General features: G+C 50.5%; 1 protein-coding gene across 1 annotated transcript; it reads right to left on the minus strand.

The window, feature by feature from the left end:
- Positions 1 to 385: 385 nt before the first annotated feature.
- On the minus strand, positions 386 to 17,244 carry LOC131810972 (Wilms tumor protein-like; the record flags this gene model as incomplete). The annotated part of the gene is made up of 4 exons (XM_059138982.1): positions 386 to 467; positions 9,912 to 10,014; positions 10,457 to 10,579; positions 16,422 to 17,244. Coding segments are annotated over 4 exons (1,131 nt in total), but the record flags the coding sequence as incomplete, so codon positions are not given.
- Between the last annotated feature and the right edge of the window lie 27 nt (positions 17,245 to 17,271).

A 17,271-nucleotide genomic window follows, 5' to 3' on the forward strand; every position in this document is an offset into this window, starting at 1 on the left:
ATCCCAGGTATTTCAAACTGAGAGTATTTCTCAATAAGCTAATGTAATAGTTAACATCTATGATATCACTAGCAAAACAAACATTAAGTGAGGTTGAACGGACACAGTTTTGAAGAACTCTAAAATACTCCATAAGTAAAGGCCAGATTACGCCTTCTCAATAGTCTCAACTCTCTTGTTCCGGACACACACAGAAATCCCCTATTTATATTCCTGAAAATTTAATACTGAACACACCCCACCAACTGGGGGAGGGAGGAAAGCATCTTAATTCTACAGAGAACCATGACTATTTTTCTAAGACTGCATTTCCTTCGTGAGTTAAAAGCGTCTTTTAAATGGTTCAAACAGGTGTATGTTGAAAGGTAACGGAACAGAGAAAACCTTACCCCTTTAAAGTGGCTCCTAAGTTCATCTGATTCCAGGTCATGCATTCAAGCTGGGAGGTCATCTGGTATAAATTGTCACTGTTAGAAAAATATCCAGAGTTAGAAACAGAGAACTACAAAGAAAGACACAGTTAATAGCATTTTACCTTTTCTTTACAGTGAAAGCCTCCATGTTTTCCAAAATGACAGAATACTGTGAGTCTGAAATGATTTTCATTTCAGCCCACTGATTCCTCAAGGTCACACAGAGCAGGAAGGATGTGAGAGTAATCTGGAAGCCTTTAAAAAACCTCAGCAGAGCAAACACTGAAGTTTCTAAAAAGGTATTAAACCTTTCAGGGGAAGAGGCTAAAAGGGAGTGAAACTCTTGAAAGGCAACCCAGGCGGGAGAACTCAACATTAAAGTTAAAAGCCTGGAGCTGAAAGTAAAAAGATGGCAGATTAATTATTCGTGAAAAGGCCAGTAAGTTCTTTGAATCGAAAGGATATGTATCATGTGGATTATGAGGGTCCGAGAAGTCAAAGAGTGATGGCTGGTGGATGGTCTCATACTCAAGGATGTGGCAAGCAAAAGAGAAAGAATGGTAGACTATGCACAACTGAAGAAATTCGTCTCTAGAAATTGTATAATCCTGGAACAAGTCAAAAGGAGAGGGAAAAAACAAAACAAAACAAAACCCAGCCCTAAGCTCTAAGAAGGAAAATAACGGCTGATCATTTACATTAAGACCCCAAAGGAGAAAGTACACTATCACGTAAACCAACCAGAAGTTGTTCTCTCCTCTCCTCTTACATTTATCTCCTTCCTAGAAAAGCAGTACATAAATCAACTGGCAGAAATCTCCTTAATTACCAAGCTCTATGTGGAATACATTCAGTCCTGAACTGAAACGGTTAATTATGAAATTTGAGACCCAAGAGATGAATGGGCTGTCTGCGGACCCTGGGTCTAAACACATTACAGAGGAATACCTTCCCTCCACCCTCATGGCAGAAGAGAAAGAGAGAAGCTTTCAGTGTCTAACGTGCGACATCAGACCCCAAACCCAGACCGTCTCCACCTTGTCGTGGTATGCCTTCCTTGGGCAGAGGCAACACCGAATTTTAATTAAGAGAAGGTTTCATCAGGCCAGCCAAACTGGGAGCTTGTAGAGAGGTCAGGGAAATCACAGCAACTTGGGATATTTGGATGCTGTTGCTCCCTCTGGGCACAGCCCGATAAATCATGGCAGAGTCCCTTCTGCTGTTCGCATAATCACTCGGAAAACGATCTGGAACTCCTTTGTGGTGGGCACACAGGATAAGGAGAAAATCAGATTCCAGGAGGGAATTTTACATATAAGATGTGAAGTGGCTTTAAGCTCCAAGTACGGGTCCTTTCATTAGTCAGTGTGTATCTGGAGCCCATCACTCATCCTCAGTCTGACTGGCTATTATGCTACTACAATATCCTAAAGATCAATGGAAAAAAAAAAATGATTAGTTTCTCCTGCCGCTTCTCCATTTGCAGTAGCGGCCCGTGCTGGTCTGTGCCACTACGTTTCGCAATTCCACAAATTCTTGCTGTAAGGCCGATGTAATTAATTCCTGAAGGACCCCCAATTTTTATTAGAAGTGCCAGCCCTGCTGCATTTAACACAGAAGAGTTTCTTGAACTTTCTGTGGGCTGACAGCTCATTAATAAGCATCCTCCTCCACAATCTCTACTGGTTTTTGTTCTCTTGCGCCTTTTCATCAAGCAATCCATTTATTAATCTCGCCATTAATCTCAGCCAACAGGCATTGTATTCCCCCGGCAGCTCTGTATTTTTGTCACTGATTTTTAAAAAATTGTTCACCAACTAAAATCACTCAGCTCCGGTTGACAATTTTCCTAGGCCCTATTGGGATGTGGGATCTTTCTGGAATTATTTCATCCTTGCCTAAGACGAAGACCACCATTTTCAAGAGGGCCGAGAAGGGAGATGAGGGACAGAAGTTTATGTGTATGGGTTAATGAGCACCAAATATCTAACTTTATGATTTAGGAATTTTCTCACACACTTAGGGAATAGTCCAATAGATTCGTAAGGGTCTTTATCAGGAAGTACCGTGAAGAGAAAATATTTTAAGGTCATTTTCTCAGCCCCAAAAAAGCAAAACTTTCCCAAATATACAGTCTATGTCTCACATATGTGTATCTTCCTAGCGTGTGCTTAATAAATACACTGCACAGTAGGACAGCTACTGCTTAGACAAAGCTGTTGAGTACTTGAAATATGCTAGTGCCACACACTGAAATAAGATGTGGGTTATTTTTTAAAAGATTTTATTTATTTATTTATTTATTTGAGAGAGAGAAATAGAGAGGACAAGCAGGGGCAGGGGAAGAGAAGCAGACTCCCATGGAACACAGAGAGGAACATGGGGCTTGATCCCAGGACCCTGAGATCAGGAGCTGAGCCAAAGTCAAATGCTTAACTGACTGAGCCACCTAAGCACCCCACAATTTTGACTATTTTAAAAATAGAATATTTTAAAAATTGATTTCATGGTCTTATTTTTTAAATGCAGCTACTAGCAAATTCCAAATTCCAAATTCTATATATCTATATCTATCTGTATCTATCTATCTATCTATCTATCTATCTGGCTTGCATGGGTTTTATTGGTCAGTACTGCTCTATAAGTTTTAGGACCTTGAGCCAATCAGTTTAGCTCTCTGTACCTCAGTTTTCTCATCCGCCAAATGGAAATCTTAATCTCCATCAGTCTAACTTTACAGGGATTTGGTAAAGCCCTAAAAGTAGCTCTTTGAAGGCTATCCAGATAATATATTTTAAATTTTCTAAAGTATCTAATTTTTCAGTGCTTTTCACACATCCTCAATATGCCCCACAACTTGGCGAGCAGGTATAGTCATGATCCCCATTTATCAGAGGATGACTGGGGCTCACAGAAGTGCCTGGCGTTGGCTTGCCTGATGCCCCCCAGCCCAGCTGCTGTACGCCTCTGAAGACATCCTGGCATCACTTGGCCTGCAAGCTCATCCTCTACCACTTAAATAGCAGTAATCATAACATAATAATAATACAGACAGGTCTGGAGGGGAAAGAGAGCATGCTCCAGGAAGCACAGTGACTTTCTGTCTCCAGAAAGTTCTAAGAGGCAAGATGCCCAAACACATCCTTTTCAGCCAACTAAGAATAGTATGCCAAGATTACAGGAAACACTTCTTGTTTTAGTGGTCCCGATAGCTCAGTTTGTGAATCCTCTTGAGGGGAGAGAAGTTGGGAAGGGCGATAGGGAAGACGGACTTGTGGAAAATCCCCAAACTACGAATCGGTTTCCTGAGTCCAGTGATAGGATCGGAGCACCATTTTAACCACATCCTGCCTTCTGCTGGCTGGGGTTCCTCAGAGGCTCAGCCACTTAGCTAGGCTGGCACAACCTCTTCATGGAAGTCAATGACAACATGGCAGTAACTGCTGTCAGGGAGGAGACAGAATGTGAACCTGAGCTAAAAATACCAGGCCCGGGCATGCTCCAGCTCTGATCTCTTTGGGCCATCAGTCCACACCTAGCTTTCATCATGAAAACCCACAGAAAGAGGCAGAGCTGGTCAGGGAATATATGGCCTCTGACAAATAAAGCATCTAATTATTAAATAACCACTGTAGGTGTCGACCACTTCATTCCCAGAGGAGATCAGATAAGCAGGTGGTTTGGCTCAAAGCAAACCACAGTGGTCACGTAGGCACTTCAGCTACTCTGTCTGTTCGGAAGTGAACTCTGAAATCGCAGACTGCCAAAATATATTCCACAAGTCATGGTATCCTTTATATTTTTAAGTAGATTTTTTTTAAGGGCCCTTGTTTCCTATGTAAGAAATGTTTGAAGTTGGAAGCAACGGAGAGAGGAAAGAAACTTCTATAACTGGGATTAATGCAAGTTGGAGTAAAATAAAAGGAAGTCAGTCCTAGCAAAAAGAGGAACTTAAAAGGAAATCGGTAGTAGATCATATAGAGTTTGTTTTGGCCTGGACTGCAGTATTATTGAGTTCTCGACCTCCACAAAAAAGAAAGGAAGGGGAAAAAAGCCCTTAGCTATTATCTGAGCTGGGACTCCCCCACTCTTCAAATGCATGTGTAATTCAAGTACATGTTCATCTCTAAGTGTGTTTACTACATTCAGCAGAACAAGGTAGAAAAGTTCATGTCGCCACTGGCACAGAGCTGTCGAACCTGGCTAAGGTTGGGGTCTTCTCTGCCAGATGGTGGCTGACTGACAAAGGAGCACTTTGGTGGAAGTAAAGAACCCCACAAGGAAAAAAGAAGAAGAAGAAGAAAGCAAGAATTAAAAAAGAAAATGCCAACCAAGAAAAATGCAGCTAGAGCTGGCATCTGTGATCAGAATTCACGATGGCCAGCTTTTGCTGCAATAGCTCTGCCCCACACCAACAGAGGGGCCCCCGTGGGTTCCCCCTACCTGATAACCAGGACGCAGACACAGAGGCTGCAGCCAGACCTCCACGCAGCCCTTCTCCTGCGTTCTTCCCTCCAAGGCGCCATGGAGGCTGCCTGTTGAGAAATTTCTGCCCAGCAGGCCATGATGAATAATTATTTTACAGTCAATCTCTTGGTATTGTTATTTCTCTCAAGCTCACCAGTTAACCAAAGAAAAACCCACTGGGGATTCAACTTCTATTAATAAACACTTGGTCAGCACAAAAGTTGCAGGAATATTTGAAACTAGATTTTTCCCCCTCCCTGGAGACAAGTCCATTTCGAGCCTTTGGTTGTGATAACACTGCCCACCCCTGGAAACCATTTCAGACTTTCTGCCTTCATGCCTACTGATGCAGGAAACAAATACCAGTATTGTCTTAAGTGAAACTTTACACCATGTAAAGTGTTCCTAGATACACAAGTGAAAAGAGGCATTCGAGATTGTCACTTTATTTTCTTGGACATGAGCCGTCGCTCTGATTCATGTCCATGTTGAAGGCCAACCTCAATGGTTGATAATGGATTTCCCGGTGACCTGGATTCCCCAGAAACTCTATGGCTGCTACGGAAGTCTCACATGAAAAACCATCCGCTGCGAAAAGCCTCCACTATCAACTGCATCGTTTGTAAATCATCAATATTCAATTAGCAATATTTCAATCAGCAGTTACTGCTTCCCAAGTGGTTTTACCCACTAAATGGCGAAAGGAAATAGGCTCATTTAAATTGGTAGCACAGTTGCTAAAGAAGGATGCGCAAACCTAATAAAAGAGCCTAAGAAAGGAAAGGACTAAAATAGCTATAAACAAACAAACAAACAAATAAATAACGTGTGGGGACTATTTTTCAAACACAGGGCACAGAACTCCTTTTCTCTCTCTCTCTCTCTTTTTTTTTAGATTTTATTTATTTATTTGAGAGAGAGATCATAAGTAGGCAGAGAGAGGAGGAAGTAGGCTCCCCGCTGATGTGGAGCTTGATCCCAGGACCCCGAGATCATGACCTGAGCTGAAGGCAGAGAGAACCCACTGAGCCACCCAGGCACCCCCAAAACTCCTTTTCAAAGTAGCTGTGAGTATCAGCCCATGAACTGGGCAGAGTCAGGGATGGGGACTCCAAGGAGGTCAGCAAGCGGTGAAGTCAGAGGGGTTTGTGGAAGAAGATTCATAGGAAGTAAGCAGGGAAGGCCCCGCTAGCTCCCTGTTCTAGGTAGAAATTAGGACAAATTTGTGCTTAATGAGAGTGGATTCATTACTCTCTCCCCTCAGGAGAGTCATGTGGATTAAAGAAGTCAATACTTGGAAAGTGCCTAGAAAGCTGCCTGCATGAAGGAAGTCTATATGAGCCTTTGCTCTGCATATTTACCAGCAACAGTGCTGCTACAGACTATACACGGGGAACATTCCAGGGGAGTGAGTGGCTGGAATCCCTGCTTGATTCAGAGCACAGATAGGTTTTGAAGTCAGAGAGACTGTGGATCAAGTCCTGGTCTTGATTCTGACTCGCTGTGTGACTTAAGCCAGTTATTTTGAGTCTCTGAATCTACTTCCTCTTCAGGAGAGTGGAGATTCAAGCATCTACAAAGAACTTAGAACTAAATGAAGGAACTGAGTGAAGCACTTAGCTCAGTGGCCAGCAGCATATAGTCAGCATGCAATAAACCCTCACAGTTTACTCACTTTTCCCCCAGCTATGATCACTGGTCCCCTAGGGGCTGAAATCTGGTTTCAGAAGCCTTAGCGACCTTTCGACAGACCTCTACCCACCTTCAAAATGGAAAGTGGCAGAGAGGATGGGAAAAACCATCCTCTATCACCTCCCATAAATTGACTGGGGACATTTTTCTATTGACTCTTGTGCCCATCTACACACAAGGGGGCACAGCGGCAACTCCTCAGATCTGTTACCTGAGAGAGAAGAGAGAATCACTGGACAGTTCCCTCCTAACAAGAAGAGAATATTGAGAATTTCCTCAAAACAAATTCACATTGCACACTGCTTATTATATATGTGTGTGTATGTGTGTGTGTGTATATATATATCTATACATCTATATATATATCATTACCTTTATTTCATGCTGGGAAGGAAGATTAAATTCAAGATTGGAGAGACAGAAGCTTTGGAAGGGCAGTGGGGAAGAGGCTGGGCAGGCTGCCCCAGGGGGTCAAGTGCAACAAGGCAAAGGAATACGGGCAAAGCCTTTCCCAGGAGGTCCCAATTTTAGACAGAAGGGAATGGAGCCAGGGACCAAAGAAGCACCAGTGAACTCTAAAACCCAAATGTTATGCCATTCGGTGATTAAAATTTAGTCCTGTTTCCTATGCTTTTTCAAACACTGCATTCACAAAAGCATTTCAATACCCTTTCAGACTTTTTTTAAGAGTGAAAAAGAAAGGAAATGACATAACTGCGGTAGTGTCAATGCATAGAACCAAATTTAAAACATTCCTACACCTGCTCATTCATCATTATTGCAGGGGAAGTACCTGACTTGTGATTAGAAATGTTATGAATTGGGATGCCTGGGTGGCTCAGTTGGTTGGACGACTGCCTTCGGCTCAGGTCATGATCCCAGAATCCCGCATCAGGCGCCCAGCTCCATGGGGAGTCTGCTTCTCCCTCTGACTTTCTCCTCACTCATGCTCTTTCTCACTGTCTCTCTCAAATAAATAAATTTTAAAAAAAAAGAAATGTTATGAATTTAGGGGGACTGGAAACTTCAAAGACAGTACAGACTTCGAGGGAGCAAATTCTTTTCCTACAGGAGTCATAATTTCTTGCTTAGGAGTTATCGCTTCGAAATTTCCTCTAACAGAATAAAATGCTATTTTTGTGATATAAATACCAAAAAAAAAAAAAAAACCCAAGAAGGAAAAAAATTCCAATTATGTAGAAAGAAGAAAGGGTTAAGCAAATATTTCTAAAAGATGAACCTGACAAAATTGCTTTATAGAGTGGACATTCAGAAGCTGGATTACCAATGTGAGAATATTACCTATAAAATGCAATCCAAGTGACTTTTCCCACTTCCATGGCAATCACAATTTCAGCCCTTGTCAAAATCCACCACAGGGACTCAGTTGTTAAACCAGTGGCTGTGATCACTTTATCCCCACCTCCTCTTTCTAGGCTAGACCCTCTGATGGCCCCTTCTTAGTGTGGCTCTAAGCCTGGGAGAGAGGAGAGTAAGAAATGTGTGTGTGTGTCTGCGTCCCTTTGAACCAATGCCTCCCAGACTCCAAACCCCAAAGGGGTATACTAGCACACCTACACAGCACCCACTCCAGCGTCAAAGGCTTCCACTCTACCTGGGGGTAAGTCTCCAGTCAGGAACTGAAAAGGGAGGAGTGGGCCAAGGCCATCCCATGGGGAAACCATTCCAACTATACCCCCAATGGCTGTTCCAGTTACAACAATGTCACTCGGATAATGGCAGGAACAGTTCCTCAAGAAGGATGGGAATGGCCCTGCCACCACAGTTCTGATGGGAGGGACTGGGGGTGTTCACAACAGAGAATGGGTGTGGGTTCTGCGTGCTTTCCAGTGTTGGGACCCACCAAGGGGAAGCACTGAGGTGCCAAAGAACAGAACCGGATTCTAGTTCGGTCATTCTTCCGTGCTCTCTCAGCAACCTTCAAGCATTTCTTTGCTCCTTCTAGCTCAAAGAAAAAAAGAAAAGGCCAAAGGAAGGGGAAGAGGAAGGGAAGGAGAGTGATCTTGAATCCAAGATCCAATTAGATATGCCGGATTTCCCCAATCAGAAGGGAAGGCTTCTGAAGTCCGTGTTGCCTCAGGCATACAGAACTCGAGGGGCTCAACCCTGTACTTCCCCCAGATAGGAGAACCAGACCAGTACCAGGCTCAATTTCATAAGCACACCGAGACTTTGGGATGCGCAGCAGCCGGCTAGGGAGCGAAGCCTCCTTCCCCTCCTCCACCTGTGGGACTGGAGGTCCTCCAGGCGCGGCCATACCCCCCCACCCACCCAATCTCCCAGGGCAGGCGCTTTTCCTTCCTTCATTACCTCACTACCTCCTTCCCTTGACGTCAGCCCCGGGTCCTCGAGCAGAGGGGGGAGGATGGAGATGAGTTTGGGGGCAGTCGGTATCAGGATCCCCGCAGCACCGGGGTGGGGGGCAGGGGTGGAATATGAGGTAATGCTCGCCCAGTCCCCTGCCTCAAAGGCCGAGAGCCGCCACTTCCCTCCGCCCGCCCCACCTTCCAGTCCCGCGCGCGCCGGTGTGTGCACCAGTTACTAGGCAACCCTATCGGAGAAGCGGGATGCCGGCCAAGTTCACCCAAAGTTGAAGAATAAATTTGGGGGAGAGAAGGTGGAGGGTGGAGCGAGAGCCGGGAGAACGCACAAGGGACAGGGCGGGGGAAAGCTTGGGAGGAAAAGAGGCTGGTCTTCTGCCTCCCTGGAACGGGATGGAGGACCGACGCGGGCTGGAGCAGCGTCCCCGGAGGCCACCGCGGCGACCCGACTGAGGTCCTGCCCGCAGTCCGGGTCCGCTGCCGGCGCGGGGCCTGGCCCTGGGAACCACGCCCACCGGGTGCCGCGGCGGCCGCAGACCCGGGAGCACAGGGGTGGGGAGCAGGCTGTGGTGCCAGCGTACGCGCCCTCGAATTACTCCCCGGGAAGGCCGCCGGTGTGGCCAGTGGGCGAGAAGAGGTCTGAGAAGTGAGAAGAACGGAGTGGGAGTGGACTCCATGTCTAATCTTTGGTCCCGAGGAAGCTAAGGGCTCCTTAAGGAGCGCTTAAAAAAATAACTTCTCCAAGCTCCACTGTTCTTTAGTTCAAACAGTAACCGCCCTCGTTTATATTCAAAACAAGAACGCCAGGAGACGAGGAAACCTACTTCTTTCAAATCAGGAGATCTGCTTAAATTTGCTTTAAGTAGCTAAACGCGTCCTTTGCCTCCAGGACCCCGCACGCCCGCGGTCGGGGCTGCCCGCGTCGGACGTTCCTGCCGTTTCGCGCGCCCTCTCCGGGGTCCCGGGGACCCAGACACCGTGCGGAGCGCTTTCCTACCTGCTGTACGGCGTCCTCAGCAGCAGGGCCTGGCTGCCAGTGCAGCTGTCGGTAGGGGTGTGGCAGCCATAGACTGGGGGCGGCACGGAGTACTGCTGCTCGCCTGCGGAGAGCCGAGGAGAGCCGAGTGAGCGCGCCGCAAGGGATCTGGGTGCGAGTCGGTTGGGGACGCGGACGCGGGCAGGGTCCGGGACAGACAGCATCCCCAGCCAGGCTCGGAGACGAAGCTGGGGGTCATGAGCCTGGACGCCAGGGCGTGCCCACAGAGGGCGTCCAGATCGTGAGGAGTTAATCTGCTTCTTACTTTACATTGCCTTAGCGCTTACTTCCTAGTACACCGAAAAGACCTTCGAGACATTCGTAGACTTGAGTAGAGCGGTCACCAACATACTGCGGGTGGGGGCAAAACTCAACCTTTTCTTCTCAATTGGGTGAGACTGGGCTGATTATTTCTAAAAATCCCTTCTCTCAAAATTTGCCGTGGGATTCCGGGGATTGGCACGAAAAAAGGGGAGAAGGACCGCACATCCTTCCCGCCTGCTTACCCAGAGAGCCCTGCTGGCCCATGGGGTCCTCGTGCTTGAAAGAGTGGTTGGGGAACTGCGCCGCGTGGTGCGAGGGCGTGTGACCGTAGCTGGGCGTCCCGTCGAAGGTGACCGTGCTGTAACCTGAGAGCGCGGCGGAGAGAAGCACAGCGTCAGCGGAGGGGGGGGGGGCAGGTCGGTGGGTCTACGAGACCTGAACTGGGGTCGAGGAGACCCGGGGCCCCCGAACAAGAAACCCCAGCGGAGGAAGATGCCACCCCACCCGCCTCCAGAACTTTCTCGGCGGGAAGCCGGGCCCAACCGCAAAGGTGTGACCTCGGGGCCAACGCGCCACCCTTTCCCAAGTAAAACCGTGACCTCCCTGCCGTTTCCCGATTCAGGTACGCCTCTCGTCTCCCACGGTGTCTGCAGCTCCTGAACCGAACCTCAGGCAAGTGAACTATGAAAACTGCCAACCGCTCGCCAGAGAAAGTTCTTCACCTCCAAAAACAAACACTGTGGCTCTTGCTCGGGGGCAGCGCGGGCGAGCGAAATGAATCTGTTCAGCTGACCCCGCGCTGACTCGGAGCCGTAAATCAGGGGACCGCGCACCAACTTTCATTAATTACTCGGAGCCAGTTAAACGGCATGGGCCTTAGATGGAAAGAGTCATTACTGAGTAATGTTATCTGAGGCTGCGCGACCCTAACACCACGACATCTAAGGCCCTAAGGAAAGCTGGTGAGGATTAAAAGAAAGGGGCCCTTTCCGTTGGGCCCGCGGGCGTCGGCCCTATGCCCTCCTTCTACCCCTCTCGAATGCAATTCGCATCCCATGCGTTCTTACTCTGACCACCATCGTAGGGTTCCTCGCGCCCCAGAAAAGGAAGCTGCCTGTTTTAGAGTGTACCTGACACTGTAGCTCCCTTTCCCTCCCGGGCAGCGCACGGGTCCCCCAGTTTCCCTACAGTGCAACCAAGGGCAACATCGACTTCTTCCCCAATTCTCTAAAGGCTGAGTAACAGAATGTGGTGTCTTGATTGAAAAACGTGGTCTCGCGGGGCCACTGGGTGGCTCAGTCCTTAAATGGCTGCATTCGACTCAGTGATGATCCCAGGGTCCTGGGATTGAGCCCTGGATCGGGCTCCTTGCTCAGCAGGAAGTCAGCTTCTCCCTCTCTCTCTGTCCCTCCCCTTGCTTGTGTTCTCTCTCTCCCCCTCTCTGTCAAATAAATAAATAAACAAATAAAATCTTTATTTAAAAAAGAAAGAAAAATCTAGTCTCCTTTTGTGGTTATTATTAAATTGCTTGAAACAGCTTCTGGAAAACTGTTGCCACCGCTGGCGGGAAAACATCCTCCAACTATGATACAAGTCAGTCCCAGGGCCCTGAACGGAATGGTGGGATTCTCTCCTTCTATGCGCAGGCCCCAGAGTCTCTGGCCTGAGGTCCAGGCCCAGGGGCAAATGAGCTCCGCCCTGTTGCTCACTTAGGCTTACAGGAGGGCGGGTGCGGATCCATCCCCCGCACATTCTCCCAAACCCCTCCCAGCCATTGCGCTGGATCTCGAAACTCCACTCAATTTTTGGGAGTGGGATGGGCCAAACACCCACACTTTTGCCCCAGGCATGACATACGGTCTGCAACAGGTGTTTGTGAAGACTTAGGGTGGACAGAACTAGAAGGCCACTACCCCATCATTGAAACATACCCCCCAAACAAAAACAAAACCGGAGCTTCTCCTGCCCACTCTGGGCAGTGCGGTGTGTCTGAGTGGGAGACAGGGTCAAGGCAGGTCCTAATAACCAGATCGTACCAGGCAGGCAAAATCTCACGCACTGCTTGGGACCACAGGCTGACAATTAAGAAACCACCAACTTTTGTAACTTCCATGACCCCAAAGTCCTACATCTCTCGCCCGCTAAGTAGGCAAAGATCACCCCTCCCCCCACCCCTGTCCCATTAGCTATCAGGCCTGGGTGAGCTGGGCTTCCTTCTGGGAGAGAAGGCACGGCCCTCTTTGAGGCCTACCTGTCAGCTTACAAACGAAATGTGGCTCTCAGTACCCAATTCTGCAGAGAGAAAGCTGAATTTTGAAAAGACGCGGTTTTTTTTGGTTTTGTTTTGTTTTGTTTTGTTTTAAATAGAAGAAACAGAAACCACAAAGAAATTGTCTCTAGACAAACCCTTCTCCATTCCTAGGCAGATGGGTAGGCAGTGGCCTGGAGCACGTGCTGTCCTTGGAGGCGGGCTCTGCAACTGTAGGGTTGCGGGCTGCAGCTCCCCAACCCGCCCCGATGCCTCCGCGCCCCGCAAGGCTCCCAAGGGCCCCTCCCAGACAGGTCACCCAGACCGGGTGTGGGGAGGCGGGGTAGGGGCCAGCCTCCAACCCCTCCCTCACGACCCCCGTGTTGAAAGGCCTGCGGAGGGGACAGAGGGCTCTTTTAATTAGAAACTTATCGGACCCGGGGCTGATTAGATCACGCTGTCCTGGGACCTCTCGCTGGGCCAGGGGCGGAGAGCGCGGGGGCGAGGGCCTAGGGAGGAACTTTTGCGGGCAAAAAGGGGCAGCGTGTTCAAAGACTTTTTATACAGGCCTTCAAGGGAGAGGGCCTAAGCGTCCAAGGTAGCGCTTTTCCCACGGTTAGTCTCTGCCTGGGAAGGGAGTGCAACCTTGACCGCACGGAGAGGCGAGACACGCTCTGCGCCTCCCTCCCCCGCGCGCCGCAGCGGAGGAACCCGGGAACAGCCTGGCCCGGCCTGGCTTCCCAAGAGCTAGACGGTAAAGTGGACAGCAGGCTGTCAGGGCGAGGGGCGGAAGGCTGAAAATGATGACTCCATTGCCGCGGCAGAATAAGGACAAATCTGTCCCCTAACGAAATACCCTCTCCAACGTGACCCAAAGTGGGGCACCCTTCGCCCTTGGGTACAGCTGGTCTCTACACTTGATTCTAGGGTGACCTGGTGATACCAAGGCCACCTCCTGCACGGATTCTGAGCCCCCTCCAGCTGAGGGAATCAGAGGCTGACCAACAAGCAATCGTTTGGGGTTTTTTGGGTTTTTCCCCCCTCCTTCAATTCATTAAGTCTGGGACTACCCAAGTCCTCACCCCAATTCTGCCCTGACAAACCATCTAAACAAACCTCACACACAGACTGCTGTTGGTTCAGTGCCCCTCCAACAGGGAGAAGGAAATCCATCTCAACAGAAGGACCAAGATCCCTGGAAAAGGAGGTAGAAATAGCCTAGTATGGTCTGCGTGTGAGTCCCAGCTGTGCCTCAGAGCGACCTGTTACACACCTAATCTCTTAGAGCCTAGATTTTCTCATCCAGAAATAAGGGAGTCCTCCAATGTCAGACTCCATGCACTCCAATATGCAAACATGCACACTGCCTTAATGCTTCATCGCCAGTGCCTTGTAAGAGTAGATTCTCAATAAATGTTTGCTGAATTAATGTTTGGAAGTTTAGGACACCACCTATCCTGTTTAAGAAATGGAAAAGGGAGGGGGTGGCATGATGCCTGGTGGTGCCAACTGTCCTCTCCTGTGGGCCAAGGTTAGGCTGCTTTGCCTAGGGACAGAGATTCAGAGTCTTGATTTCTCTCTGCTGGAGCTTGGTCTGGAGTCTGTTGATGGCCATTCCCATACTCTGGGGAAGGAGCTGATGCTCTTGCTTCCCCCAACACAAGCCTCCTGCTAGACTGCATTCCTGGGGGAGCCACAGGAATCCCAGAAGTCAAGAGAATTAATCCAGAAATCTCCAGGCCTTGGGGTTGCCAAGGCTAGGACTGAAGCTGGAGCAGCTCCTGACACCTCACCCCAACCCCCAGCTGCCCAATAATCCCAACAGCCAGGCGAGCATGACCCACTTACATTTTCAGTGCAAGAAAAAAGTAAACCCACAGAAGAGAACTGCCTTACAGGTTGTGGCACTGTGTCTGGAGCTGGCTTTCCACTGAGCTTTTCCCCAGGATGGGGATGAGAACTCCTTCACCTGCTATCCCTGGTCCCCAACTCCCAAGCCTTTTATTTCTTTGGCAACCAACCCCATGCTGGTCTGATGGGATCCTAGGCACCAGAACTCCCTATAGAAGAGACCCAAACAAAGTGAGAGAGCCCAGATTCCAAAAATCCCCCCAGAACCTAGATGGACTCAAATAAATGCTAACAGCACAGTAGTATTTTGAAGCCTCAGAAACAGACCAAATGGCGTCTCCGGGCCTCCAAAGAGCACACATCTACACTCAGATTCACTCACGTCCCACACCTGCCTGCCTGTCTTGCTGTTTCTGGTTCAGCCAATTTTAGATGGTCTGCTGCCTTTGGAATGTAGAGCCCCAAGCCAGGGGAAAGTTGGGCTTCTGCTCCAGTGGCATAGAACTTCAGGCGGGGGCCAACACCCAAGTTGCTCACCTCAGCTCTCCTCTTACAGATGGGGAAACTGAGAACTGGAGATTTATAAAAGGTAACAACAGCCTGCTAATCAGAGGTGACACTCAGAGAACACAAGCCTCTGAATCGACACTGAGTTATTCCAACATCCCTTGAGTGGAAAACACTAACTTCCATGTAGCAAACACCCAGAATGGAGCCCCCCCCCCCGGGAGGGGGGTGCTGCTTGAGGTTCCTCCACATACCGCAGACCTCGAGTTCCCTAAAGGAAGAGGGGAGAGTGGTTTCGATTTCACTGGGGCTTCTGGTGAGCCAGGTGCTGCAGGCTGGGTTTAGCTAGGGACCACCTGAAGATACTCATTTAGAAGCTGTTGGCACTGACCATGGACCAGAAGCCCTGAGCCCTTCTGCGCTTGCGGAGCCGTGGCACCTCCCGAAAACTGTACATGCTCTGTTCTCCCGGCCCACGCATCCCAGAAACATCCTAGTCCCCTAGGTCCGCGGGAAATTTTGCTCCAGCAAAATCATCCGCCATGGCGTTTGTAAGACATTTCCTAAAATAAGGAATGAACTCTCAAAAGAGCACAGAAGTCCAATTAGTATCAAATTGGAAAACAAACTACAAGGGCCCAGCCTGATTGGCTCTGCGCTAGTTCCTGAGAAACGTTAAGTAGGTGTGCGGGAGCCAGGGCGGGATGGGGACGCTACTGGCTGAGTCCCTCGATGTACACTGAAGTCGGCAAATAAACCGGTCCTGTTCTGACCCCCCTGTCTTGCAAAAATCAGCTGAGCTCCGAGTTTAACGACAAAAAGGCACCAAGGCGCGCTGAAAGGAAGGCCCATGCTTGGGCCTCGTTCCACCGCCTCTCGGAGGACCCGGTCCCACACAGCTTGGAACAGGATAAACAGAGTTCTCTTCCAGCCCTGGAGCTCTCACGGACGCCGCCTGAGCTTGAACCCAGGAGACATCCGCTTTTATACTACCAGACGCGAACACGGACATGGTTTCAGGAAAGCCACGGTTTAGCTGCTAGCCCGTGCATGTACTCGTTCCTTGTTCCGTGATACTTATATAGGAGGTCTAATGCGTGCCATCGCCGTGAAGGCTGGAGCGGCTCCTGACATTTCCGCGCGGGGTAGGAACACGGGCTGCTCACCCGGTGCTGGTCCCACAGTGTGAAAGCTACAAAGGTCCAGTGCCTAATAACAGTCCCGTGGTGCCTTGAGCCACAGAGCACCTTTCTGAGACAGAGCCAGACACTGCACGGGTTCCCCCATCCGACTCCCACGGAGACTAGCAGTCCTGGAATCTCCTGGGGTCCGAGGGGGCTCCAGATGACCTCCCGGCTCATGCGAACCAGTCCGGCTCCTGGCTCTGCAGGATGTCAGGGGCCTCAGCCGGCACGTACTCCCTCTCCCTGGCCTCCTCTCCCCAAGCCGCTGCTTCCGCTACCCTCACGGTCTGGGGTGGGGGTGAGGGGCAGCCGGTTAAGAGCCGGGGTCAGGGAAGGGATAGGACAGGGGAATGCTAGAGCGCGGCGACAGCCCCGGCGCCACCCCGCGTGTAGAGGGCGCTCCCCCGGCCCGCTTACCCTGGTTGCGGATAGCGGGCTGGCTCTCGAGGCAGCTGGGTAGGTAGGGCGCGTTGGGGAACATCCTGGCCTGACCGGAGGACGCCTGGCTGGGCGGAGGAGGACCGAAGGGACCGTAGCGACAGGCTCCAGCTGTGCCGGTGAACTGGCCGGAGAAATGCACGGTGAAGGCGCTCAAGCACTGCTCCTCGTGCGGCTCCGCGCCGCCCCAGCTCGGCTCCTGTTTGATGAAGGAGTGAGGCGGCGGCGGCGGCGGGGGTGGCGGCGGGGCCGGCGGCGGCGCAGGACCGCCCAGCGACCCGTAAGCCGAGGCGCCCGGGGGTGCAAAATCAAGCACCGGCGCCCACTGCGCGGCGCCGCTCACCGGCAGGGCGCAGCCACCGCCGCCACCCAGCGAGGGTACCGCCGGCAGCAGCGCATTCAGGTCCCGAACATCAGAGCCCATTTGCTGCGGCTCAGCCCCAGATGCCCCGCGGCTCCTTCGGCCTTGCAGACGCTCAGCGCTGTACTCGGCCGCACCTAACTTGGCCCAGAGGCCTCCTGGGTCCCGGAGCCCCGGCTGCTCGGGGTGCTGAAGGCACCCAGACCCTGAGCGGAGCGACTGTGAAGATGCCGGCTCTGGGACACACGTGGAAGCTGGCTCCTGCGGCAGGAGGAAGTCCGGGATCGCGGCAAGGAGGCGGCGGGGCCCTGGCTCCTGGGCTGCGGTCCCGGCTCTGGGTGGGTGGGTGAGTGAGTGAGTGGGAGGGCGGGTGGGAAGGGGGGAGCGCACAGACGGCCGGGTTGCGGAGAACCCCCGGGTGTGGGCGCTGCCTTGAACTCCTTACCCCAGCTGCCTGGCTGCCCCCAG

This window comes from Mustela lutreola, chromosome 1 (assembly GCF_030435805.1).
Source record: "Mustela lutreola isolate mMusLut2 chromosome 1, mMusLut2.pri, whole genome shotgun sequence".
Classification (NCBI taxonomy): Eukaryota; Metazoa; Chordata; class Mammalia; order Carnivora; family Mustelidae; genus Mustela; species Mustela lutreola.